General features: G+C 57.7%; 4 protein-coding genes across 8 annotated transcripts; 2 read left to right on the top strand and 2 right to left on the bottom strand.

Annotated features, from left to right (window-relative positions):
• Positions 1-854: 854 nt before the first annotated feature.
• On the bottom strand, positions 855-12,645 carry RRP12 (ribosomal RNA processing 12 homolog). The gene is made up of 34 exons (XM_014885982.2): positions 12,426-12,645; positions 11,323-11,558; positions 11,139-11,222; positions 10,834-10,910; positions 10,543-10,648; positions 10,254-10,370; positions 10,002-10,140; positions 9,569-9,696; positions 9,180-9,278; positions 9,003-9,094; positions 8,814-8,925; positions 8,551-8,648; positions 8,309-8,423; positions 7,907-8,049; positions 7,601-7,722; positions 7,416-7,480; positions 7,144-7,306; positions 6,900-7,054; positions 6,476-6,543; positions 6,196-6,289; positions 5,835-5,993; positions 5,630-5,710; positions 5,444-5,549; positions 5,193-5,300; positions 4,934-5,091; positions 4,493-4,584; positions 4,241-4,399; positions 3,891-4,063; positions 3,636-3,752; positions 3,287-3,336; positions 2,931-3,009; positions 1,867-1,934; positions 1,391-1,473; positions 855-1,208 (listed from the first exon to the last, which is right to left on the bottom strand). The coding sequence occupies exons 1-34, from the start codon at positions 12,628-12,630 to the stop codon at positions 1,106-1,108; spliced, it is 3,954 nt and encodes a 1,317-aa protein (XP_014741468.2). The 5' UTR covers positions 12,631-12,645; the 3' UTR covers positions 855-1,105.
• Positions 12,646-12,851: 206 nt separating this feature from the next.
• Positions 12,852-15,611, top strand: PGAM1 (phosphoglycerate mutase 1). Its single transcript, XM_014885980.2, has 4 exons — positions 12,852-13,197; positions 13,566-13,840; positions 14,339-14,519; positions 14,615-15,611. Exons 1-4 carry the CDS (start codon positions 13,056-13,058, stop codon positions 14,782-14,784), a joined length of 768 nt encoding a protein of 255 aa, XP_014741466.1. The 5' UTR covers positions 12,852-13,055; the 3' UTR covers positions 14,785-15,611.
• Positions 15,612-16,130: 519 nt separating this feature from the next.
• EXOSC1 (exosome component 1) lies at positions 16,131-18,481 on the bottom strand. The gene is made up of 8 exons (XM_014885978.2): positions 18,336-18,481; positions 18,016-18,131; positions 17,769-17,843; positions 17,110-17,198; positions 16,862-16,895; positions 16,687-16,737; positions 16,524-16,608; positions 16,131-16,380 (listed from the first exon to the last, which is right to left on the bottom strand). The coding sequence occupies exons 1-8, from the start codon at positions 18,364-18,366 to the stop codon at positions 16,274-16,276; spliced, it is 588 nt and encodes a 195-aa protein (XP_014741464.1). The 5' UTR covers positions 18,367-18,481; the 3' UTR covers positions 16,131-16,273.
• Positions 18,482-18,496: 15 nt separating this feature from the next.
• On the top strand, positions 18,497-24,552 carry ZDHHC16 (zDHHC palmitoyltransferase 16). Of its 5 annotated transcripts, none has more exons than XM_014885968.2 (11): positions 18,497-18,583; positions 20,442-20,987; positions 21,173-21,367; positions 21,593-21,681; positions 21,879-21,907; positions 22,096-22,229; positions 22,449-22,496; positions 23,078-23,163; positions 23,437-23,560; positions 23,633-23,703; positions 24,048-24,552. In XM_014885968.2, exons 2-11 carry the CDS (start codon positions 20,751-20,753, stop codon positions 24,160-24,162), a joined length of 1,128 nt encoding a protein of 375 aa, XP_014741454.2. In that variant the 5' UTR covers positions 18,497-18,583; positions 20,442-20,750; the 3' UTR covers positions 24,163-24,552. The 5 variants fall into 5 exon arrangements, with proteins under 5 accessions (XP_014741454.2, XP_014741455.2, XP_088025340.1 ...); XM_088169213.1 differs by having other exon boundaries at positions 18,535-18,601; XM_014885969.2 differs by lacking the exon at positions 22,449-22,496.
• Positions 24,553-24,563: the final 11 nt, after the last annotated feature.

Below are 24,563 nucleotides of genomic sequence, written 5' to 3'. Positions count from 1 at the left end.
TAGCTTATTAGAGAACTGAGAAGCGTTGCAATTCCAGCATGTAAGCTGCCACAATAGGAAATTACAAAGGGCTGAAGGCTTTTTAATAGGGAAGAGGAAGGGAAAGCCAGCTACATTCACCAACACGTGTTCTTTGCAGTGTGAGCAATGGGACCTGTAACCACTATCCTCAGCCCTGCTCTCTTCAGCACGCTTTGGCCAAACACCATATTTTGCGCTCAGCGTAGAAGTAGTTGGGCAAAACCTAATGCTCAGACCAATGTGATAAGGCTGAGCAGCTAAAAAGGTTCATGATTCCTCATGCTGCTCAGGTCTAGCTGGCAGGAAGTGACCAGAGCAAAGCGGTTCTCTCAGCTCTCAAAGGTAAGATAAATGGCAAGGCACAGAGGTTTGCTGTAGCAGTTTTCCAGCCAGTTTGAAGAAATTTGCAGTGAACTGTTCCTACCCTGCCATCAGGCATGGCTGATACGGGAAAAGTGTCCAGTGGCCAAATGGCAGACACTTTCCACATGGCACAGATTCCCTGGCCACGGTCTTGGGCAGAAGAGCCTGCCAAGGAGTTTGTTAAAGAAAGCTGGTTGTAAGGACTTCATCCTCTCTGGCTTTGTTCTATGGCCAGCTCCATGCCTGAGCTCTTCTGCACGTGTACCCCACTGCTCTGTGCCACAGTGCTGCTTCTGGCAGCCTCCAGGCAAGCCCAATGTGTGAGAAAGAGCTCTGGCTCCAGGTCCAGGCTGATGCTGGTATGAGCCCTGTGGGATGCAGCCCTGCAGCAGCAGAAAGACTCGTTTCACATGCACAGGAGGCACAGCAGTTATCTAAGATCTGAAGGGAAGGAGAGGAGGAATCTGGGCTGGGTAAGAACAGAAAGTATTTATCAATACAGAGAATTCTTTACATATTACTTGCTCTCGCACACGCACACCCATGCCTGTACCAGGCAACCCAGCATCTTTTTCCAGAAAGGCCATCAGTCCATAATACATCAAAGTGGCTTCCCAGGGAGCCTCAAACAAACGGAGGTCACCTTCCAGAGGACACCCAGCTGTTCCACTAACACGATGCTGTGTCCTTGGGTAGGGACAGGTCGAGCACCTGAGTGTTCTCAGGAGCGCTGGGACTTCAGACGGTTCCTGCGGCCGGCCTTGGCCCCGCGCTGGGCTCCCTTCATCAGCCCTTTGAACTGGCCCTGCATCTTCGCCCGCTTCCTGGAGGGAGCAAGGAGCAGGAAACCGGTTAGGCACTGGGCACACCTACTGCACGGGGATGCTGCTTCAGACTCCGCAAGGAGTGGCACAGCAAACGGCAGGGAGCTCCCAAACCCACCAAAAAAACTCTTTAACAAAAAGCAGGATCAAACCCGTTCCCACCCCTTCCTGGTTAGCCTCACCTTCTGTTGAGTTTAGCTCTGTTCAGGGGGATGTAGGCATAGGGGTCGAGTTGGCCTTTCTTCTTCACGTCACCTTTACCTTTCTGTGGAAGACAGTGACATGGGAGAAGATGCAGCACGAGGGAAGACATGTACATCCCATTCCAGTGCAATCCTGGCACCCGGCTATCCCAAAGACTGTTGGCAGTGGAGTGCCAGCTGAGCACACTGCCCTGGGAGCTGATTTTGCACCAACAAGATGCTACAGACACCTGCTTTGAGCAGTGAGCAGCAACTGTACACGGCAAAGATAGGACAGGAACTTTGAGGTGGGCTGGCAGTGTTCAGAGATACTGAGTGTTTGGCAACTCCTCTTGGAGCAGAGATCCCCTCCAACCTTGGTGCTATTGACCAGACTCAACACAAATGGTGTTTCCTGCCCCAGCAAAGTCTAAGCATCCCCTCACACAAACCCTGCAACCCCATGACTCCCTCACCTTGGATCTATACTCTGCACCAAAGGCTGGCTCCTTCTTCAGGGGCCGATGGATCCCAGAGCCTCCAGCTGGAAAAGAGAATGTGTGTTGGAAGGGGGTCTTAGGCCTCCCCCTGCCCAGTTCTAGGCTGTGGAAGCTGTTCCTGTTTTTGTCCCCAGCTCTTGGTCTCAGGATAGCAGAGGGGGATTTTCCCACAGGTAAAATCTCTGGAAAGATGAGTAGAGAACTGTTTGAAATTAATGAAGGCAAATGTACCTGGGGGGAAATAACCCCAGGCACCAGTTCAGACTGGGGGCCAACCTGCTGGAAATCAGCTCTGCAGAGAAGGACCTGGGGATCCTGGTGGAAAACAAGTTGTTCATGAGCCAGCAGTGGTCTCATGGCCAAGGCGGCCAATGGTGTGCTGGGGTGCATTAGGAAGAGCATTGCCAGCAGGTCTAGGAAAGGGATCCTACCCCTCTAACTCAGCCCTAGTGAGGATGCACCTGGAATGTTGTGTCCAATTCTGGGCTCCTCAGTACATGAGACATATGGAGCTCATAGAGGTGGTCCAGTGAATGATTAATGTACTGGAGCATCTCTCTTATGAGGAAAGGCTGTGAACTGGGCCTGTTCACCCTGGAAAAGAGGCACCTAAAAGGGAACCTCATCAATGTCTCTAAGTATCTGAAGGGAGGGTGTCAAGAGGATGGCACCAGGCTTTGCTTGGTGCTGTTGGGCAATAGGACAAGAGGCAGTGGCAGAAACTGATGCACAGGAACTTCCACCTGAACATGAGAAGAATTTCTTTGCTGTGTGGGTGACTGTGGACTGGAACAGACTGCATTCTGGAGTCTCCCACAATGGAGATATTCAGGAACCATCTGCATACAATCATGTGCCGTGTGCTCTGGGATGACACAGAGCAGTGAGGCTGGACCAGATGACACACTGATCCCTTCCAATCTGACCCAGTCTGTGATCCTGTGATCTTTGCCTCAGCTGCACTGCAGCAGCACAGCAAGATGGGTACATGGTTCTGGCCCTCCGGGAAGCCCCAGACTGGGCACAGGCAGAGGACCTACCTTTATACTGAGAATACGTTCCAGCCTCAGCTTCCTCATCATCTGGATCCTCTCTGAACCGACGCTTCTGACTCTTCTTCTGCAGAAAAAAGCAGCAGGAACCCTGCAGCTGGCTTGTCCTCACAGTTCTACCCTCCCATCGACCCCCAGCCTCCTGTGTACTTCCATGGGCACATAGAGACTTTCCAGACAGCACATCCCAGTCCTAGACAACTTTCTGTACCCCTCCAAGCAGCTGGCAATTGCCTGGTGTCCCCACTGGCCTCTTGGGCAGAGCTGCAGCTGCCATGGAACATGCAGTGTGCCAAGGATGAGATGCCCCAGCATCTCCTCAGGACCACGAGCCCCATACTCACACTACGGAGCCCCACATCTTGCAGCACATCTGCCATCTCCTCGTCTGCTCCTATGGTACAGGATAAGAAGGTCAGAGTGTGATGAGGGCATGGAAGAGCCCTGGTACTGTGCTAGCCCCTAGAGGGGGTTCCAGTAGCAGGGTGCCTCTGCTGAACCAGCACCCTCCTGATGTGATGTAGGTGACTGCTTCCCCTGGGTAGCGACCCAGAAGAGAGCCACTGGGTGTGACAAGGCTGTACCAATTCCTGCCATTTCCCCCACAAGATCCCACATGCAGGTAGCAGGATGAAAACCATTCAGAGACCCCGAGCAAGTCTAGACTGGCCCCCCCGTCAGCCCATGTTGTACCTTTGGCTTCATCATCATCCAGCTCCTCTTCCTCTTCATGGATGATCAGACGTCCATCCTCAGACATCTGGAAATCATGGCTCACTCCTCTGGACTGCTTGGGGCCTGGCTTGGTGGCTGCTCATAGAGAAATGGGTCAGGGCCTGGAGAAGGATCCAATTCTGGGGGCAGGTGTACCCCCAGGGCCTCTGTGCATTGCAGCAGCCCCTGCCCCATCCATCCCACTCTAGCCCTATCTGAAGCTCCATTCCTTACCCAGCACCCGCTGGGACACATTGGGGTCCAGGAAATTGAGGGGCTCATCATTTTCCCCTTCCTTAAGCCATGCCTGGCCCTTCTGCCGTGCTTGCTTCCTCCACTCCTTGCTCCGATGCCGTTCCTCCTCTTCCTCCTCCTCATCCTCTGAGTCAGCCAGGATCTCCTCCATACTGCTCAAAAGGTGGAAAGGATGATGGAAAATGGAGTAAGCCCAGGGGTGCAGCCTGCCTCACAATGCAGAGCAGCCCTGGAGATATCTCCAGCATCTCTAGAATCATCAACTGAGCAGATTCAGTGCCAAGCCCCCTGTGGGGGCTGCTCCTTCTTCACCCCAAGCCTGTCTTCACCTGTCTCCTCTGGGCTGTCGTGGTGGTGCCTCCTCCTCATCCATATCTGCAGCTGCCTTCTTCAGGGCACGCTGCTTGCGGCTTCGGGATTCTGCCTTGCGGATGTTCACCAGCACCTTATGGTACTCGGCTGGCAGCAGCCCCTTCACCAGCTCAAAGCTGAGGAAACATACAGACAGCAGTCAGCACCCACTTTCTCCTGCACTGCTTCCCAGAAAGCTCCCTGAGCCATCCCAGAAGACCCTGGCTTACCCAAACTTGCGGATGAACTTGATGAAGAGGTTTCGCAGCTTCATACGGAAGTGGCGTCTCATGTCATCTGAAAGGTTCCCCACAGCCTCCAGCTGTCAGGACAAAGACTCTCAATACCAACGCACTCCTGCCTTGAGGACTCAGCCTCCCAACCTTTATCTGCATGGCCACCTTGTTCACCCTGCTGCCATCTCTCCATGCCTGCACCAGGTAAGGCCATTGGGAGGTTTCCATGCTTGGCAGTGCTCGTTCATGAGGCTTTCCTAGCACGTCTATGCCAGGATTCAGGAGAAGAGCCTCCTCACAGCCATCTCAGCCACTGAGATCAAGGTTGTTTCCTTGGCTTCCAGGCAGAGTGCAACTAGAGATGCTCCTGTCTGCCCAAGGCAGACACAGCCCTGCCCCACCACCCTCCTCAAGGCACCCCGTGCATGATCTCACCATCGTCTGGACATGCTTGGCCAGGAGCTTGGTGTCCACCAGGAGCAGTGTGACCTTCAGGAATCCCAGGGCTGCCTTGACTACATCCCGTGTGCGGGAGGCCAGCAACAGGCAGATGTTCTGCAGGAGCTGCTCTACCACACTGAACTCCAGGTGATCTGCAACCATGGTGGGACTCAGCCACAGCTGGCTTCCTCCTAGCACCCATCTTCACCGAAGGGCTCTGCCTCATCCCCCCAGTCCTCCTGCTCCTGCTCACCTTTGAACTCGAAAAACAGGCGGGTCAGTGCCAACACGGTGCAGCTGATCATGGTGACTGAGCCAGTGAGCCCCACGTAGATCAGGAGCAGGAACCGCTGCATAGCCTCTGCAAGAGGGGGATGACTCAGGCCCCGACTTGCTCTGTGTCCAGCAGTATCCCAGGACCATTTCAGCAGAGTGCTCGGCCTGGGTCTGACCTCCCTGGGGCCAGAATGGCTGTGGGGCTGAACAAGTAGAACAGAAGCTCACCTTCAGGGGTGGGTCCAAAGCGGATGAAAGCATGTCCCATCTCCACGAGCAGCATGAAGGCGTTCTTGCGGGCCCCCACTGATACCTCCTTGGTGCATAGGATGACCTGGAGGAACACAGGCATGTCACCACTGCTGCCACTACCACAGCCAGAACCAGCCAGTTCCTCCCAGGGACCATGCTCACCTCTGGGACCAGGGCAGTGACAAAAGGCTCGTGCTCTGCAGATAGCTGCTTCACAATGTGGAACAGGCATTTCAGCCGGGGCTGGGGAAAGAAACGGACCAGCACTGGTACACCCAGGGACACACACTTGGTTATCCCTGATGCCTACCCTATCTCTTCCCTTCCAGCAATGGCTGATCACCACCACCACAGCTCTTGTTCTCACCCTCTTAGCTGGGGATGCTGCGCTCTTGAGTGAGTCCAGCAGCGCTGCCTGCAGGTCCTGGAGGTGGGAGCGGACAAAGGCCTGGCAGGGGGCGTGGGGAGCTGCACACACCTCCTCCAGCACACGATACGCCTTCTTCTGCATGCTGCGCTCTTTGCTCTGCAGGGACAGACAACATGTTCCCACTGTCAAGGCAGCCCCTCACCATGGTGTCTGAAGGGACACCGGCACTCCACACCACCCAGCAGAGACCCATCCCCTATGGCAGCTGCTCAGTCCCTGAATATGGGTCCAAGCCAGCAGCAAGCATTAGGTGCCCCACTGCAGCCCCTGCACCCCTTACGGTTGGGGACCAACTCACCTGGAGGGAAGGCTGGATGGTATGGTACAGGGAGTCCAGGGACTGCTCATCAGCATAGGGTGCCATTGCCACTACCAGGTCCAGGATGGAGAGTCTGCAGCAGAGGACACACAGCTGCAGCTATTAACTGTGGCATCACATCCCAACCAAACTGGGGCACCAGCTGTGAGTCACATCAAGTGCACAATGGTGGCAAAACCCACAAAGGACAATGCCCTAGTGCTGCTCACCAGGAGCACACCAGGAGTTTTACCCATTAGCACCAGCTCCCAAGTGTTACCTGGTGAACTCAGAACTCTCAGGACTGGTCAGCTTTTCACTGGCTTTCTCCAAGAATCCACACACCATCTGCAGAGCAGGCACAGAGAGCAGGATCAGAACTGATTGAAGTGAGTGCTTTTACAAGAGTTTGCAATCCACCTGGCAAACAACTTGCCATGGGACTTTGTGGAGACCAGAAGCACCAGTGAGTCCAAGAAGACCTGGACAAATTCACAAAGAGCTTGTGCGACTGGCCAGATGTGACTGCAAGACTAGGAAATCCCAGACTGTGGGCCAGAAAGGTCTCCCTGCTCATGAGGGCAGGAAGGGCTGGTCTCTGGTCTTCAATCCGGCCTGCACCAAAGCCCCATCAGACTGGGTCTGTGTAGGAGATGCTAGCTCAAGCCAGGACAGCTTGCCCTAGTGCCCCACAGGCCTCTCACCTGAGGATCCGTGATGGTCAGGTAAGCACGGACAGTGTCTAGCACAGAGCGGCGCTGAGCACTTGTGCCTCCATTTTCCTCAGGTTGGCTATACACGTTGAACAGGATGGGCAGGAAATTTTTGGCAAAGCGACCCACTTCTGTCCGCTCCGCATCTAGGGAAAGAATGACAGGGGGCTGCAGATCGGCATTTCCCCTCCCACAGGTGACAGGAACCCATCACAAGGATCTGCTTCCCCCCAACCTGTCTCGCAGCCTTTGTGGATGAGGGTGCGCAACGCCTGGCACACAGTGGGGCGGAGATCTGGTCGCTCACTGATGGCCATGCCTAGGGTGCGGGCCAGCCCCTTGAAGGCCCCCAGCACATCTGTGGGACGGGTGCAGAAGCCAGGCAGCAGAGTCCAGACCTGGAAGGCAAAAGAAAAGGTAGGAGGCCACAGTCTTTGCCCAAGTCACTGCTCCCCAGCCTGGTACCAGAGGTACACTATGGGAGGGCTCCCAGGCACTGCTTGTTACCTGCCACTGGAGTGTGTCATAGATCTTGGCCTCTACACTCTTCCCAGCCTGGGTAAACTCCAGGGCTGCAGAAGAGAAAGAGGAAATGAGTGGAGTAGAAGACATTGCAACGCCTTAGGGCAGAGAAGGAAGGTCCCGCAGAACACCCTGGACTGCTGAAACCCCCAGCATCCTGCTTTCCTCACCTCTGTTTTTCAGAGTGGCCGCCAAAGGCAAGAAGTAACTGGTGAAGAAGCCAAGCCGTGCACCCTGCACGTTGTCCCGCAGCACTGGTAGGAGCCAGCTGCGGGGGAAATCCAGCGTCTCCCTGGGGAGGAAAGGCATGGGTCAGGAGAGTGTGGGGCACTGCCAGCATCAGTCTCTGGGCACAGGGCACTTTCACCCAGCCATGAAACTGAGCACAGGTAGGCTTAGCAGCCATAGCTGCAGCACTGCACGGGGACTGAACAGGAACATAACAGCTGCAAAGCTCCCCCCATGACTCTACTCACTCCTTGCCATTGATCTCCAGGGGCACAGTTTCCAGAAGTACCTCGGGACCCATGGTGCTCACAGCAGCCCCCACTGCCTGGTCCACTTCAGCCATATAGGGAAAGTGTGGGGAGAGACGCAAGTCGCACAAGGACTGGAGACACTGCGGGGACAGGGCAGAACAGTCACAGAAGAGCCATGTGCACAGGTCTGGACGTATCACTCTGCCCACCCAGGGAGGCCTGCATGTCCCTGTGCTGAGTGTCCCAGAGCTGCACACGCTCTAGCCATAGACAAACAACAAAGCAAAGTAAACAGCATGGTCCTGCTCCACAGCTGGAGAGGGCAACACAGCCAGGACAGCAGCACAGCCACCCCACCAGCCTCTATGGATGAATCTGTGTTCTCCCAGCCTGGCTCACCTTCCTCATGATGGGATGGCACTGCTTCCCACATGTCTCGAAGAAGATCTCCAACACTCGCAGAACTTTATCCCATGCTGCATGGAAACGGTATGTCAGCCCTTCCTCCACTGATCTGAGGAGAAGAAAGAAGACAGTCACACCAGCAGTATTCAGGGTGCCCACCAGGCCTGCCAGACCTCATTGAGGACTGGGCAGAGGCTGATCAGAGCTCAGCCAGAGCCATAGGGCCAGCCCCTCACCTGAACATCTTGCACAGGTAGGCAGCAGGGGCTGGGGCAGATGCGGACACAGTGCCCATGTCCTCCATGTGGGGAGCAATGCACTCAGTCAGGAGGATCTGCAAGGGCAAATAGGAAAAATGAGACAGCTGTTGGACCACAGAACCCGCAGCCTCATAGGCACGTGAGGGGCATACCACTCCCTGGCAATCCCCAAGCCCCATGGCAGAGCCCCCCAAAAGGCCCAGGGCATCCAAGTGGGGAGAGGTGTCTGAGTGTGGTACCTCCAGGGTCTGCGCTGCTGCTGACACCACCTGGGAGTGTGGGGAGAGGAAGCAGTTCATGGTAGTAGAGAAGAGCCGGGGCAAGTGAGCCCAGCACAGGTCCTTCTGCAGCCTGGAGAGGAAAGAAAGGCCAGATTAGAGACCAAGCAGCCACCTTTCCCCTTGCCCAGACGTGGCCCCTGTCCATACCTGCCCAGATTGATGTGTGCCCGTTCCATGGTGGACAGCCAGGTCAGCAGTGGCTGCAGGTCACTCGTGCTGGGCACGTAGTCGTAGAGAGCCTGCAGAAGCAGAAGGTTGGGTAGGTGGGTGGGTGCTGTGCAACTGCCAGCTCTGTCCCCCCCGACACTGGTACCCCACACTCACAGTGATGATCTGGGCATTGAGCTCAGCTGGCAGGCAGGCCACACTGGTCTGGGCACTGAAGAGGCTGTGGAAAGCTTGCATGGCACATGCTGTCACCAGCTGCAAAAAGGACACGGTGTCAGGAGAGGGGGCTCTGCTTTGAACCCACTGTCTCCCTACCCCAAAGCAGGCTCTGCCCTGGAAAACTCAGCAACTGTTGCAACTATGCCCCATCTGCATAGCCTCCCTCTTCCACAGCAGTCAGGGCAGTAAGCTGTCCTGGGCTTTTCTCCATTTGCATCCTTCATTTCCAGGCTCCCAGTTGACAGCTGAGAGAATTTGATCCCTTTCAGAGTGCAGCCCATGGGGAAAGGGTCTGCCCTTGTCATCTCTGGAACCAGAACACTCACCACATGGCTGAGGGTCATGACTCGGAGCAAGGTCTCACAGCAGGTCTTCACCACAGCTGCAGGGAAGCAAGGCAGCACATCCCGCAGCAGGGCAAGGACATGCAGGGTGGTGGTGGCCTCCTTAGCACCTACAGGAGCAGAGCAACCTCTTAGCCTGTGGCACACCACAGCAAACCCTGCCCAAGGCAAAGCCCCCATGATGGCAGTGGGGCTGACCCACTGAACCAGGGCGAATACTCCCCTGACTTCTGGGGACAGGAAAACAACGGAATGGCTGAGGAGGTTTCAAAACACCACAGGTGCCCCAGAGATATCTCATACCCTCCCCAGCAATCCAATGTTCCGCAACCTCCCCTCTTCTCTCCCTTTATTCTGCCACAGTGGCAGAGTCCCCCACACTCAGCTACAGATCCCATGCTCCAGTACCCCACACCTCCAGCTTTTTCAATCTCCTGCACACAGAACTTGGCAGTGGAGGGTGCTGCAGGGTGATGCTCAGGGGCTGCATCGCCAAACATGAACTCGCTGCCCCTCAGGACAGAACACACGCCATACTGCGCTGCTTTCCGCACCTGAGGGAAGAAGAACCCAGGTGAGCAGAAACTACAGACCCAGGGGTACAGCCATCCCCAGAAACAAACCCTGAAAGCAGCACCATTTCCTGCCAGAAGCACTGGGCTCTCACCTTGGGTTTGGTATGAACACAAAAGCTCAGCAAGCCATGATAGACTTGCAGGGTGACAGGGTAGCTCCAGGCTGCCAAGTCTTGCTTCCGTAGCAGTGTGGCCAGGCAAGAGAGAACCTATGAGGAGGGAGCAGCAGAGGCATTAGCATCACCCCACAGAAGCATCTCCCTTTCACTGCAAGGACCTCAGGCTGAGCACCCAGCACCACCCTACAGCAGCAGCCTTCACGCCAGCACTCATCAGACCCTGGGCAGAGCTGACATGGCTGGCTGCCTCTTGGCTACTCACCCATCGCAGGGCAGAGGTGGAGTTGCTGCAGGCCTGTGAGGACACGATACTCATGAAGGCTTTTGAGGCATCTGAGAACTTTTTAATAAGAACGGGGCTCGGGACCCTGCCAGAAGAAGGGGATATATCAGTGGAGTGAGGAGCAGACAGCTAGTGGCAGTCACAAAGGGGTCTGCATCACCATCTCACCCCAGCTGGGTCTCTTCCCTAGCCTGGGGAGAGAGGACAGCACCAATCCCTTTTCCATGATGGGGTCTGGCAGCTCTCCTTGCTTCTCTGCCAACCACTCACCGCTTTAGGACAAGATTAAGCAGGTAGGCAACAGCAGACAATGACTCGGGGGACTCCACTGCTTCCAGCGTGGTCATCTGAGAACAGAAAGTGGCTAAGCGATGGGGCACAGGGGCTCACACCAAGCCAGGCCTTCCCCAACCCTTGGGGAGGGGGAAAACAAAAAAAGAGCAGCCCAACAGCATCTCTGCTGAACAAAGACACTCAGGCTACAAGCACAGCACCTTTCTCTATCCCTCCTCAGAGCCCACCCATGCTGCCAGCAGCAGCTCTCCTTGCACCTCCTCCACACAACGAGCACTCACCAGTGCAGCAAAGTATTCAGTCTCGCTCTCCTTGCCCCCCTGGGAGCGGATCACCTCTGTCACAGCCGCCAGCACGGCACAGATCTGTGAGCAGCCAGCAAAGCAGGTCAGTATCTCTAAGCCTCATAGCCAGGGGGCCATCTCCACCAGACACCCCCTTCCCCAGCCCTGCTCCTGTCCGTACCTCTTTGTGAGCAGCAGAGTTGGATTCCCAGAAGCGCTGCACCTTGCTGAACGTGATGTTAGTGCAGTCACTCAGCCCACTCAGGAAGGTGCCGGAGGACTTCTCCGTGGCAGCCTCTTCAGCACCGTCCTCCTCCATACGGAACTGAGTGCTGTCACTCGCCCGCTCCAGACGCAGGGACCCCGACTGCAGCTCATTGTGCAGCTTCACTGCATCCACCGTCAAATTACTTTTCTCTGTGGAGGTGAGAGATGTGTCAGAACTGAGAAGTCACATTGCTCCACCATTCACACCAAAATCCCCCATGCTCTCCCTCTCTCCCAGCCAGACTGGCTTGGCTGGACCTCATATCCAGCACGTGGAATACACATGCTGCTTCGCCCCGATGGGCAAAAGCACATGAATAACTGCAAAGAGCTCCTCATTCCTGTGCAAAGAAACCAGAGCACAGTCCAGTCATCTCTGATGGAAGAGAGCATCACGTCCACACAAACATTTGCTGATGTGCCAAGGCTTTCTGAGGTGCTTCTTGTACTCTGCCCTATTTATCTTCTTCCACGTTAAGCCCTAGCAACCAGACAGCCAGGACAGATGCTGTATGTCCCTCTGAGTCCCAGATATCAGCCTAAAGGCAGTATTATCAGGAAAAAGATCTCCTTGGCTAGGAGCAGCCAGTGCTCTCGCACTGCCTGGCACACCTTGGTTTATCTTTCCCATCGTGTTGTCGATTGAATGTTAGTTTGTCACGTTCATCACCACACCAGACACCACAGCAGCACTTAGAGGTACTGCCATGGGCTTTGGGGAGCCTCGCACAGCGACAGGCACTGCAGCATGCGGTGGCCCATTCTGCTTTTGAGGCCCAGTGTCACGACGAGGTTAACCCGTTACGCCGTGGCCTCGATTTGTCCTCCTCCGTTTGCTGCCTCCGCCTACCCAGGAACTGTCAGCGGCTCTGCTCTCTCCCCTGCCCCAGCCTCAGCTCTTGGAGGACCCCAAGGTTCCTTCCGCAGCCCTCCGCGCCCCTGTACCCCTCCGGGAAGCTCCGGACACAGGTCAGGATCTGCTCGCCCTGGCGCCCTACCGCCCGCCCCTGTCCTTACCCGCCGGCCGGCTGCAGAAGCGGCTGCGGGCAGCCAGACGATGCTGGCGGGTCTCGGGGTTGGAGTCGCTACTGTGGCCCTTCCGCCAGCGCTTCAGCTTGGCCGCGGCTCCTGACCGGAGCCTCCCGCTCCGCGCCATGCTGGCCCCGGCACCACGTGCGGCCGCGCCCACCGCCCCCTTTCCGCTTCCGGCGCCAGCCGCCATCTTGAATGAGGGCAGCCACCAGGGAAGGCCGCATCCCGGCCGAGGGGGCGAGAAGCGGTGTCAGGGAAGCTCAGCGGGGTCGTGCCCAATCGGGGCTGAGGTGGGAGACCCGAAGGGCCCAGCAAGAGTCCACCAGACATCCCCGTGCCCAGGCCGCGGCCCTATGAAACCGTTCAGACCAGCCTGTAGCCACGGGCGACGAATCACGCGTTACGTACCGTGACGTCACGGTGACGCCATGCCCTGAAGGTCGCACCGCCCTTCGCAGCCGCGCCATGTGGTACGTGCGCCTCCACCTGGCGCGCGTTTAGCGCATGCGCCTCCCCCCTACCGACGGCGCGCGGGGCGGGGCGGGACCGAGTGGGGGCGTTAGTCGCGCGCGGCAGCGGCGGGAGAAGTAGCGCACGCCGGTCCCTCAGCCCGTTATGGCCGCCGCGTACCGGCTCGTCCTTGTCCGCCACGGCGAGAGCGCCTGGAACCTCGAGAACCGCTTCAGCGGATGGTACGACGCCGACCTCAGCCCCGCCGGGCAGCAGGAGGCGCGGCGCGGTGGCGAGGCCCTCCGAGGTACCGGTGGACGAGGGAGGGGGTGTCGGCCAAGAGAGGGGGTCGCAGGGGACGGGGGGAAAGGGATGCGGCCTAGTGCGGCCACGTCGAGCCTAACGGGTGCTGGTCTGGAGTTCTCCGATGCTAGACGAGGGCCTCCAGTGCCATGTCGGGGGTTCAGTGCTTCTGGGAGAGTCGTAGGTACCGCAGTATGTTGGTTCTCCGGTACCGGTCGCGTCCTGGCCGCCACTGCCGCTTTCTGTAAAGACGAGGACGCGACCGGTACCGGTGCGGTGAGGCCGCCGCCCTTGGCCTTTCACCGGTTGCATAAGGCCCGTCACTCACCTTCCTGGTCTTCCCCCGCCTCCCCCTTTTCCCGTATTTTCTAGATGCTGGCTATGAGTTCGACATCTGCTTCACCTCGGTACAGAAACGGGCAATCCGTACTCTCTGGACCGTCCTGGATGCCATTGATCAGATGTGGTTACCCGTTATCCGGACCTGGCGCCTAAACGAGAGGCACTATGGGGCTCTCACAGGCTTGAACAAGGCTGAGACAGCAGCAAAGCATGGTGAGGCACAGGTCAAGATCTGGAGGCGCTCCTATGACATCCCTCCACCTCCCATGCAGTCTGACCACCCCTTCTACAGCACTATTGCAAAGGTAAGACTCATTGCTCTTTGACTGCCTTGCTAAGAGTCTCTTAAAAGTCACGTGTAGTGTGGCCTGGCTTCCTCTATAAGGTCTCCTGTGCCTCTTTTTCATTATATGGGGCTATTGTGTATGGTGCTGGTAGACTTTAGGCTGAGTTTATCCTGCTTCTTCCTTGTGGAGTTGAATCCCTTGGCATTGCACAGACAGGTCCAAAGCATAGGGCACAATATCTCTGTTAATCATTAGTGCCGTGACCCCTTCATGAATGTTTGATCCGGTTTCTTTGCCCGGATAGGCAACATGTGATTTCTCCCAGAAGGGCTCATCGCCCTGATTGTGGCTCAGTGCAGCCCCAGACCTCAAAGGCACTTCCTTGCTTCCAAACCTGGCTTTGCTTACATGTACGGGGTCCTCAGGGAATTTGGGGGAGAGACAAAATCTTGCCACCATCTTCCTACACTGGATGGGGAGCACTGGGCTGCTGTGTGAGCATGGTCGTCCTCCCAGGATCGTCGCTATGCCGACCTGACAGAGGACCAGCTGCCGACATGCGAGAGCTTGAAGGACACCATTGCCCGGGCTCTGCCTTTCTGGAATGAGGAAATAGTCCCACAGATCAAAGAGGGCAAACGAGTCCTTATTGCTGCTCACGGCAATAGCCTGCGTGGGATTGTCAAGCACCTGGAAGGTAGGTCACCTCTGCAGGAGCATCCCAGGGACCCTGTCCTTCCCCAGCTGGCACTGTGGGAAGGTCCAAGAGTGACGGCACTTCTGTGTTTGCAGGCATGTCAGAAGAGGCCATCATGGAGCTGAACCTGCCCACTGGCATCCCCATTGTCTACGAGCTGGACAAGAACCTGAAACCTGTCAAGCCCATGCAGTTCCTAGGGGATGAGGAGACCGTGCGCAAGGCCATGGAGGCCGTTGCTGCTCAGGGCAAGGCCAAGAAGTGAGGGCAGGCAGCAGACCAGCACATAGTAGAGCCCCCTGCCATCCCCCACCCCTCTGTTCACACCCCCACAGTTGTAGGAACTCGGAGCTGTGGAGCTGGAGCCGCTCCCCACGGTTAGGCCCATTCCCTCAGACTAGGCTCCCCTCTGCAGATAGCCTGGGGGACCTGGGGCAAGGGCTGGAGGTCTGGTGTGAAAGGGAACCCTGGCTCTGCCAGGCAGTGACCACACACCTGTTCACTTTGTGATCCCAACCCTCAGACCCTGCCTCCAGGGGGACAGGCCAAGCAATCCCTTGCCATGCCAGGCTCCTCCTTTGCTTTGCGTCCCCAGCAGTTCTTGTCACTTGTTTACTGTAGTTCTGTCACTTGATTTAGTCCTCCTGGGAGCAGTGAGGCAAGTGCAGTGCAGGCAGCAACCAAGGGGGGTACCCCAACCCCTCAGGGGTGTGTAGCACAGTGACTGGGATGCCACTGGAACGGCTGTGTTTTGGTGCAAGTGCAACAGCACCCCAGGTTGGTACTCACACCTCTGGGCCCAGCTCTGCCAGCCCCTGCTTTAACTATACTGCCTTCAGACAAGGGTGAGGGAGGGAGCCTGTTGCCTGGAGGTCTTTGTTTGCCACATGCTTCCCCCAGCTGATGCCCATCCTCATCCTGCTAGTGAAGCAGGTGCTGTTGTGTCCCATCCCTCACGTGTGTGTATGTGGCCTGTCACTGTGGCCTCCCCCTCTGCCGGTGTCGTGAGCCTGGGCTTGCACAGGGTCAGTGTAACTGTCCAACCATAGCAGCTGTCTTGTTCCAGTTCAATAAAGGAGTAATGCGCAATAAGGAGGTGTCTGTGTGTCTCTGGGCCATGTGGGGCTCCTTGCTGCTAGCATGGGTGTAAGGCAGCAGTCACTGCTGGGCACAGATATAAGTGCAGAAGCTGTGCCAGGGTCAAAGAGCAAAGCTCAGCTCTGCAATCCCTGCCAGAGAGGGTGACACGCTGCCATGCTGTGGTTTTTGGGCTCCACATGTGCCACACCCTCATGCCAAAGGCAGGGAGCAGCACACACTGTGTGTGTGGCCTGAGATGATGAGTTACGTCCCCAGGCTGTTCTCAGCCACAGCCCACACTGATAAGTAGTGTGCTGAGATAGGCTGTGCTCCAGGCTTGACTGATGTGGGGAAACCCATGTGGTGAGGTGAATGCCCAGCGCAACCGCTCATCACTCATCACTCCCTTTCACCAGCAGTGAAAATATGCTGTGGAAGCTGTTCCTTCACCTGCTGTGCTGCAGGAGCCAAACCAGAGTGCCACAGGCAGCCTTGGCTCCCCCCCTGACTCTAAAGAACAAAGCATGGAGCTCTCAAAAAATATTTATTATCCACAAGTAGCAAACCTGTCCTGCCAGTGGAGGCCTGGCTGAACCTGTGAAGGAGGTGCAAGTCCAGGAGCTGCTCTGGTTCCACAGGCCTCAGTCCTGCAGCCCCCCCGCCCCCCTCAGCTGTTACGTCTGCAGGAACTGGGGCTGCACTCGGGCCACCTTACGGAACTCCTTGGTGTGTGTCCGTGGGCACTGCATCTCACACCAGCTGATGGGCACCATCTGCACCCCTGCAGACACAATATGTCAGGATTGCTCGTTCCCAAACTTGCATTCCTCCGTGTGGAGAGGGAGGCAGCTACATCAGCTGCCCCTCAGGCAGGGATGAGGCAGAACTGTTTCAGCCCCGACCCTGTCTCTGTCCTGTCCCTACCTGCCTCACTGCGTGCCACCACCACGCCCAGCTCGTTCTCTGCTGTGCTCAGCAGGTAGTTGGACTGTGCATCCCCCAGGGAGATCTGGTTGGACAGGAGTTAAGGGACAGACTTCCACCAGGGAGCTCAAGCCAACCCACTGTCCCTGAGGGGGAAGGATACAACTTTGGCCAGGACGATGTCACTGGGGCGGAAGCTCTTGTACACTTCTACCTGCACAGGAAAGAGCAGGCAATGCCACACAGGGCCAGGGTGCTGTCAGTGGGGGGACAGGGCCCCCACAAGCAGAAACCGGGGACGACGGGTGTAGAACAGTTACTGGCAGTGGCTCACTGACCTTATCCTTTTCCGTGGCTCGGATATCTTCTCTCCTGAAAATGGAGATGGAGGGATCTGAGTGCCAATGAGCAAAGACGACTCAACAGCCTGTGGCAGAAGCTGCCCCGGCCTCCCTGGGTGCTCGCCAGAACCTGCTGGACACCAGCCCAGTGCTCAGGGCAGAACTCCAGCTCAGGGCAACCAGCTGCACTGCCCACAACAGCCTTCCTCCCCCTGAAGGGTGGGAGATCCTAACCTTTTCCCTACCGTATGGTGCCTCGGAATGTGGATTTCAGCGGCGTGGAGCCAACATACAGGATGTGCACCTTGGCAAAGCGAGAGTTAATACTGCAGACCTGCATGTAGGAAAAGGGGAATCAATGCTCCAGGCAGGGAAAAGGCAGGGAGCAGGCAGGGCTGCATGGGGAGCTCAGGTCTCATTTGGCCTCCTCCTCCCTGTGACCAAGCAATGGTGGGACACTTGGCAGCAAGCCATGTGAGGAAGATTATACTTCTGCAATTCGAGGCACCAGAATAAGGGTGAGACCTGCAGTGATCCCAGTCCCTCTCCCTCCACCAGGAATGTAAGGAAACTAATCCCTGGTCTGTGCCATCCTTTCTCCAAGCTGCTTGAAGCACTGACCTGCACGCTCCCTGCCCCAGGAACAGTTATGGAAGGAGAGCAAAGAAAATCCTCCCCTCAAGCCCACCTCAGACTTAGGGCAGGTGTCCCTCATGCCAATACCCACTTTGTGAGCGAGGGACTCAAGGAGCCCCTGGACTGCCCCTGCCCTGATGGGAGTTGTACAGAAGGGAGTAAGAAGCCCAGGCACTTCTCACCCCACCCTATCCATGTTCAGAAACAAAGCTGAGACAGAGAGAGTTGAGGCCGTGCAGTTTGTCAACGCAGTGCTCCAGCGCCCCACCTTGCATGTCACCACAGCCCCCACGTTGGGCAGGAGCTGCGACTCGCTGTCTCTCACCACCGACACCACGGGCAGCTACAGAGAAGATACGAGGGTCAGCATAGGGCACAGCTCGTTCACAGGATCACCAGTCAAACCCCGTCCGAGTCCAATTCCCCGTCGCAGCCCAGTCTCCAGGGAGGCTGTGCAGCCTGGGAGCACGCCACTCAGCCCTGGGGAGGAGCAGCCGTAACGCGGCCGCGCTCACCTCGTTGTCCTCATTTTTCCTCTCCAGGCAGCCAGCCAGCGAGGAGAAGATGAAGCCATGACGAATGTAAGTCCCAGTACCAGCCGTGGCCTCCTCCGTGCTGCACAGCCGCTCACCTACGACACAGAAACTCAGGGGCCGCCGGGGCATCCCGCTCCGGGTACAGCGCTCGCTTCCAGCCGGCCCAGTGCGGAGCATCCCCGGGGCAAGCCCCTCCGCACTGCCTCGTCCCGTACTCCTCTCCCAGGCCACCGTGTCCCCCTTCCAGGCAGTGGCAGCCCCAGTCCCAGGAGCCCCGGATCGCCCCGGGCCGCACTCACCAGGGATGCAGTAGCGTGCGGGAGGCGCCATGCTCGCTTCTGACAAGACATCACCAGAAAGCCCTCACCCTATTGGTTCCAGGCGTCAATGCTGCGCTGTAAGCGTCGCGGCTATTGGTTCTCTCCTACCTGACGTGAAGGCCTGCTGGGGGCTGTAGTCCAGTGACGGCAGACGGTGCTCCCGGCATGCTGTGCGCGGGAGCTGCCCGTGGGCCGGCGGGGCCCGGGCATGGAGGCAGCGGGCCCAGGTCGGCGGCGCCGGGCGGGTGTGTCAGGGCCCATGCGAGGGGCTGTGGGCTTGTAGGGCTGTGGCTGCCGTGGGGCTGGGCGGCGATATAGAGGTGCTCTGGGGCGGGGAGCGCGGGGGCCGGGAGGTGATGGGGAATGCTTCGTGTGCTGTGGGGCAGGAGATGCTTGTGCGGACCCGGGAGGCAGTGGGGGTCTGTTGCCCTGGGGGTGCACTTGGGATGGGAGGCAGTGGGGGCATGCTGGTCTGGGGGTGCTGGGATGCTGCGAGTCAGGGAGAGCCGGCTGTTACTGGGCTGGATGCAGTGGGGCTATTGGCGTGGGTAGCCTTTGAGGATGGGGCTAAATACCGGAAAGTGTCTTGGCGCTGTGGAGCTGGGTGCTACTGAACCGGGGGAGCCGGGCGCTGCTGAGCCACTGGAGGGTGCCACAGGGCTGCGCCTGGGTGCCTGGACCTGGCGGGTGAAGGCCTCGTCTTTGCCTGGGCTGGGGCCAAATCCAGGGTTCCCCACCCCTCGGCTGTGATATTGCCAGTGCTCTTGTCTGTGCTCGTGGGCTCGGTGCCCCTCTGGTTTGTGGGGACGGCCATGGCAGGGCGAGGGCTGGATCCCAGTGCCCGGCTGGGCAGGAGGAAGTTGTGTGGTTCTGCTGGAGCCTCATCTCTGTGATTGTGCTGCTGTCGTCAGGCAGGTGCCTGGGGACAGTGAGTCTTGCTCTGGAGCAGGCTGGCTGCTTCCCCTGTGGGTTGCCTCGCCAACAGCTGCCGCTGTTGTAGGTGAGGAAGCTTCTCTGGGGGGCAGGAAGGCACTGTGTCTTTGGAGGGAAGGGCTGACCTCAACACCTGTTTCTAGCTGTAGTGTTTCGTTTTTTACTACACTGACAACACAGGGATGTGTGCCACCCAAAGACTGCACGGCAGGAAGTTGTTGTTCCACTTTGCACTTGCTGAGTTTCAAGGAAAAGCTCTTGGCAAGCCAAAGGGGAAACGTGGAGAAGAGGGTGATGCAAGCATTTGCATATCCCACCTCTCCTGTACCAGGGTATAGAAAGTCTGGGCAGGAGCCATGCCTGTGACCTGGAATGGGCTGCTGGGTCTGGGATCCTCATATCCAGCAGATCCCAACCTTGGGGTAAACCCCATCCTCCTCAGGCAGGGTGGAGGAGAGCCCTGGCTCCTTTGGGCATCTGGATGCTGCAGCTTCTGCCCTCACCCTCCTGCTGCTCCCCAGGGGCTGTGCTGGTGGGCACAGTGGTGCAAAGAGACAATCCCTGTGGGAGGGACTCTGAGCTCTGGCACCAGTGCCTGGCACCAGACCAAGACAAGTGCTTGGCCCAGGTTCAGAACGTGCCTTGGCAGAACCCTGGGGCAACCTTGCTACTTAATATTGATGGGTATTGCCTGCACAGAGGCCTGGGGGCCCCAGCCCTGCAGATCATTTTCCCATGTGCTGGGCCAGATCGGGTTCCTCATCACTCCCAGCAAAGCTCTCAGGACAAGGGGCTCAGCAGGCAGGGGAGTAGTGGCCCGGGGCTGTTCCTGGGCCTCTCATTTGCTGATGTGGGGCTCTGTTCAAGGATCCAGGCAAGGAGAAGGAGGAAGTGTTGGGACTCTTGGAGTGAAGCTATGAGGTTGGGAGGGTAGCCTCTACAACTTGGTCCAGAAGTTGAGGTGAAGGGAAGTAGCATCCTACTTTTTGGGGTTAAGGAGGGACTAGGGGTGGAGGGGTAATCCTGTACTGGCTCCTCCACATTCCTTGTGTGGATTCCTATTTCTGAACATGTTGGGAAAGGCTGAAATCATCCCTGGAAATGGCCCAGCATCCTGGATGCTCATGCCTTCTCTGGTTTCCTCTGAGTCAGACTCTCCGTGTCGCTCCCCCGGCCCCCTCCCCGTTGGGAAAGACGAGATGGGACCAGAGAGCACCTGAGCCCAGATGCTGAGGGGCCTGTGCCCCCTGCTCCAGGCAAAGAGACATCCCAGCGACAGCAGCCCCGCAGCCTCCAGGAGCCTGGGCTCACCTTCTCCAGCTCGGCATCTTTGTCAGTTCAGGGAGCTGCACTACCGGCATCAGCACATCAGGGAGAGGAAACCCTTCCCGAGGGACAGCCAGGCATCAGGGTGGCCTGCCCACGCCGAGCTCCTGTCCCCCCAGGCGTGGTGTGGCAGGGATGAGGAGCCGGCAGCGGATGTTTGCCGCGGTGATGCGCCTGCTCCTCAAGTGCCTGCGGCTGGGGCGGCGGCGGCGGTTCAAGCTAGTGCGGCAGGTGGAGCAGCTGTGGCACTACGGGCACCTCTGCCTCCGCTCTCTGCTCTACAACTCCTTTACCAACGGCGATGTGGTGCTTGATTCTCTCTTCGAGCCCATCTACTGGCTGGTGGACCATGTCACCCGGTGGTTTGGTGTGGTGAGTCACCCTCACTGGGCTGGGTACATGTGGTGCTGGGACAACGGACTCAGGGCTGCCTGTGAGCTGGGACCTCAGTGTGTGGTTCAGATTGGTTTCCTCTGGCTCTGTCCTGCCCCTGCCTCTCCCCAGGCAGCAAGGGGCAGGCACTGCCCACTCCAGTGACCCAGGCCTCTTTCCTGTAGGTGTTTGTGGCACTGGTGATTGGGCTGACGAGCTCTATCGTGGCCATCGTGTACATCTGCCTGCTGCCCCTCATCCTGCAGACCTACACACCTGCCTGGATATGCTGGCACCTCACCTATGGACACTGGAACCTCATCATGATTGTCTTCCACTACTACATGGCTATCACCACTTCACCTGGGCACCCACCACGGGTGAGGCACCAAGTGGCAGCACAACTTCTCCCAGCTGGCCACTGGGGACCAGCTACAGATGTTGTATACTGGGAACAGCCTGGTGATGTTGTTGCAGGATGCCTCTGAACTGGGGAAGTTAGACTGGGCAGTGCAGAGTGGAGAGGCAGCGGGGTGGCACAGGGGAGAGCAGGAGTGTGAGATGCAGGGTTTAAGGTGCACAAATCTCTTCTGACATGTGCACAGGCCAAGAACGACCTCACTGGTGTGTCCATCTGCCGGAAATGCATTGCCCCTAAGCCAGCTCGCACCCACCACTGCAGCATCTGCAACAGGTAGGGCACCCTCCCTGGGGCAGCCTTTGGAACCCCACTCCTCACCCCCTGCCCCACTGTGAGCCGAGCCCTTGTCCTCTGCTCTGCTAGCTCCTTGCCCTGTCGCTTGTAGCCTGCAGGGCTGGGGGGTTCCTGTCCTCTCCCAAACACACTACTTGCACTGGATCTGACACTAACACTGGTCTCCTCTCTCCCAGGTGTGTGCTGAAGATGGACCACCACTGCCGTATCCTTCTGCAGTACTAACCGGTGGCACACTCCTAGGGGGAACCAGCCCTGCTTCCCCTTCCCTCCCAGTCTCCTCTCGTGGAGACAGCCAGCATAGGAATGGGTGATGGGAGCAGGGCCCAGAAGAACTGCCCTGGTCCCTGGGTTGGGTCTGTCACAGTTATGTACCTTTAACCCCAGAGGCAGCCTGGCTAAACAACTGCGTGGGACACTACAACCACCGCTATTTCTTCTCCTTCTGCTTGTTCATGACCATGGGCTGCGTTTACTGCAGCATCAGTGGCTGGGAGATGTTCCGGGATGCCTACGCAGCCATTGAGGTGAGCAGCCTCTCCTGCCATGCACCAAGACCACCTGGCTTCCCCAGACTGAGCTTGCAGAATAAGGCTGGGCCAGGCCTGGCCATATAGTGACTTTGCTTCCTCTCTTCCTCCTCCTGTGAGGCCCCCAACTGTTCTGGTCCTGTGGGGGTGTGAGGGGAAGGGTCCCTGCCCCACTCCTCTGAGACACATAACTGGTGCCGTTTTCCATCCCCCTAGAGAATGAAACTGCTTGAGAAGGAGAGACTGCAGGTGGCTGCCAACCAGGTGGGACATCCCTGCCCCCCAGCTGCTCCAGGCAGTGTGGAGCAGAGCTGCCCTGCAGGCGGAGTCCTGCTTGGGGTCCTGCTCTCAAAGAGCACCCCACATCACAACCAGCCCTGATGTTTGTCTCACACGTCAGAGACCTGGGGCTGGTCAGGCAGTTCTGCTGTGGACAGTGCCTCCAGCAGCTTGGGGTCTGCCTCTGTGCACCCAGCTTCCAAGGGGCTTGGGCTGATGACAGCTTCTTGGCATGTGCTGCTCATGCCATGGTCTCCTGGTGAAGCTGCAGCACTGCATACACATCTCCCCCTGACCACCATCTGCAGTGTCCTTACCAGTCCCATGGCTGCTCCCTGACTCCTTACCTCTAGCCCACTGTTCTTCACGCCTGTGCCAGCTCTGGGTGTCTGTCTGTCTCGTGGCTGTCCCAGGCTGCCTCCCCCTCACCCTGGCTGTTGCATTAGATCCAGCTGCAATCCTTTCTTGCTGTCCAAGCTCTGCAGCAGGGAGGGGTGCAGCAATCCCTGTCTGACTTCAAGCTGTAAAGCAGTTTGGGTAATCTTCCCCATCTGGTCCTTTTTCAGACATACTACCAGACCCCACCACCCACCTTCTCCTTCCGCCAGCGAGCTTTCCACAAGAGCGTGGTCTACCTCTGGGTTCTGTGCAGGTGAGGGGGCCCAGGGGCTGGGGAAAACAGAGTGAAGCTTGTGACATTGCTCGCGAACTACCTGCCTGTAGCTGAGCTTGCTCACTCTAGTGCAGATGTTGCTGCCCTGCCAGCCTTTGGGCCAGAGGAGAGATTTTGTGTCTGTCACAGGAGATTAGACAAGCCGACCCACTTACGCGGCTGTGGGTGCGGGGAGGCTGCCTCAGCCTCCACCAGCTGCAGCACCAGGGAAGGAAGGCCTGTGTTTCACCTGCTGTCCCTTGTCATACCTAGCTCGGTTGCACTGGCCCTGGGTGCCCTCACGCTGTGGCATGCTGCCCTCATTACCCGTGGGGAAACGAGCATCGAACGGCACATCAACAGAAAGGAGAGGCAGAGACTGCTGAAGAAAGGCAAGGTGAGCATAGCCCACAGCATGGGGGCTGGCTGGGGCAGAGCCAGACATGATGTGCCTCTCCCTGTCCTGCAGGTCTTCAGGAACCCCTACAGTTACGGCAGCTGGGATAACTGGAAGGTGTTCCTGGGTGTGGATGTGCCAAGGTAAAATCCTGGGGAAGCCCCTGCCTGAGAAGGTGGTGGCTCAGCAGCTCGTGGGGTTGTAGGGACAACAGGGGCTCTCCTTGGGCTACTGGGAGAGAGGACGACAGTGAACACTGATCCCACACTCTGTACTGCACTGGGCTTTGTAAGGCATGGCAGACCTGGACGTAATTGGCCTTGTGCCTCAGGAGCCCTCTTTGGTGACAAGGTGGCCTGCCCAGGACACTTTTGCCAGCAAAATCTCAGCTGAGGAGCTCAGCCATTGTGGCAGCTAGGATATGGTTCCTCAGAGCTGAGAAGCACCAAGACTTCACCTTTTGGCTGTGGCCTCACTTTCCCCACAGGCACTGGCTCACCCGTGTCCTGCTGCCCTCTCCTCACCTGCCCCACGGGACAGGCCTGAGCTGGGACCTGCCTCCTTGTGTGATGGAGCAACGTGCACCACTCCTGGCAATCTGAGGCCCTGTGCTCTGGACATCCCTTCCCACAGGCAGAGGAATGCATGGAGGACCCGCTCCACCACAGCAGCTTCCTTTGGCCAAAGTGCCTGGCAGAAGGCTGGCACATATCACTGACTGGAGCCAGAGCCATGGGAAGCTCTATGGACTGTGTTGGTGCCTGGACATCTGCCCTCTTGGCTCTTGGTGGCTGCAGGCAGCCCAGGGGCAAGGTGGCAGAGCTGCTGCTCCCTGCTCCAGCTGACGGTGCTGCCCTCGTTAGCGCAGGTACAGGCCAGCATTGGCCTAGCTCAGCTCTCTGAAGGGCTGTGCACAGAGGATTACAGCCCCATCCCCCAAGTGTTCTCCAGGGAGTCTTTTTAAGACCATCTACTAAATACTGTTTTTTTAAGGGAGTCTGTT

Source organism: Sturnus vulgaris, chromosome 8, assembly GCF_052056855.1.
Source record: "Sturnus vulgaris isolate bStuVul1 chromosome 8, bStuVul1.hap1, whole genome shotgun sequence".
Classification (NCBI taxonomy): domain Eukaryota; kingdom Metazoa; phylum Chordata; class Aves; order Passeriformes; family Sturnidae; genus Sturnus; species Sturnus vulgaris.
Note: the sequence above shows the minus strand (reverse complement) of the source record. Positions and strands in the feature narration are given on the sequence as shown.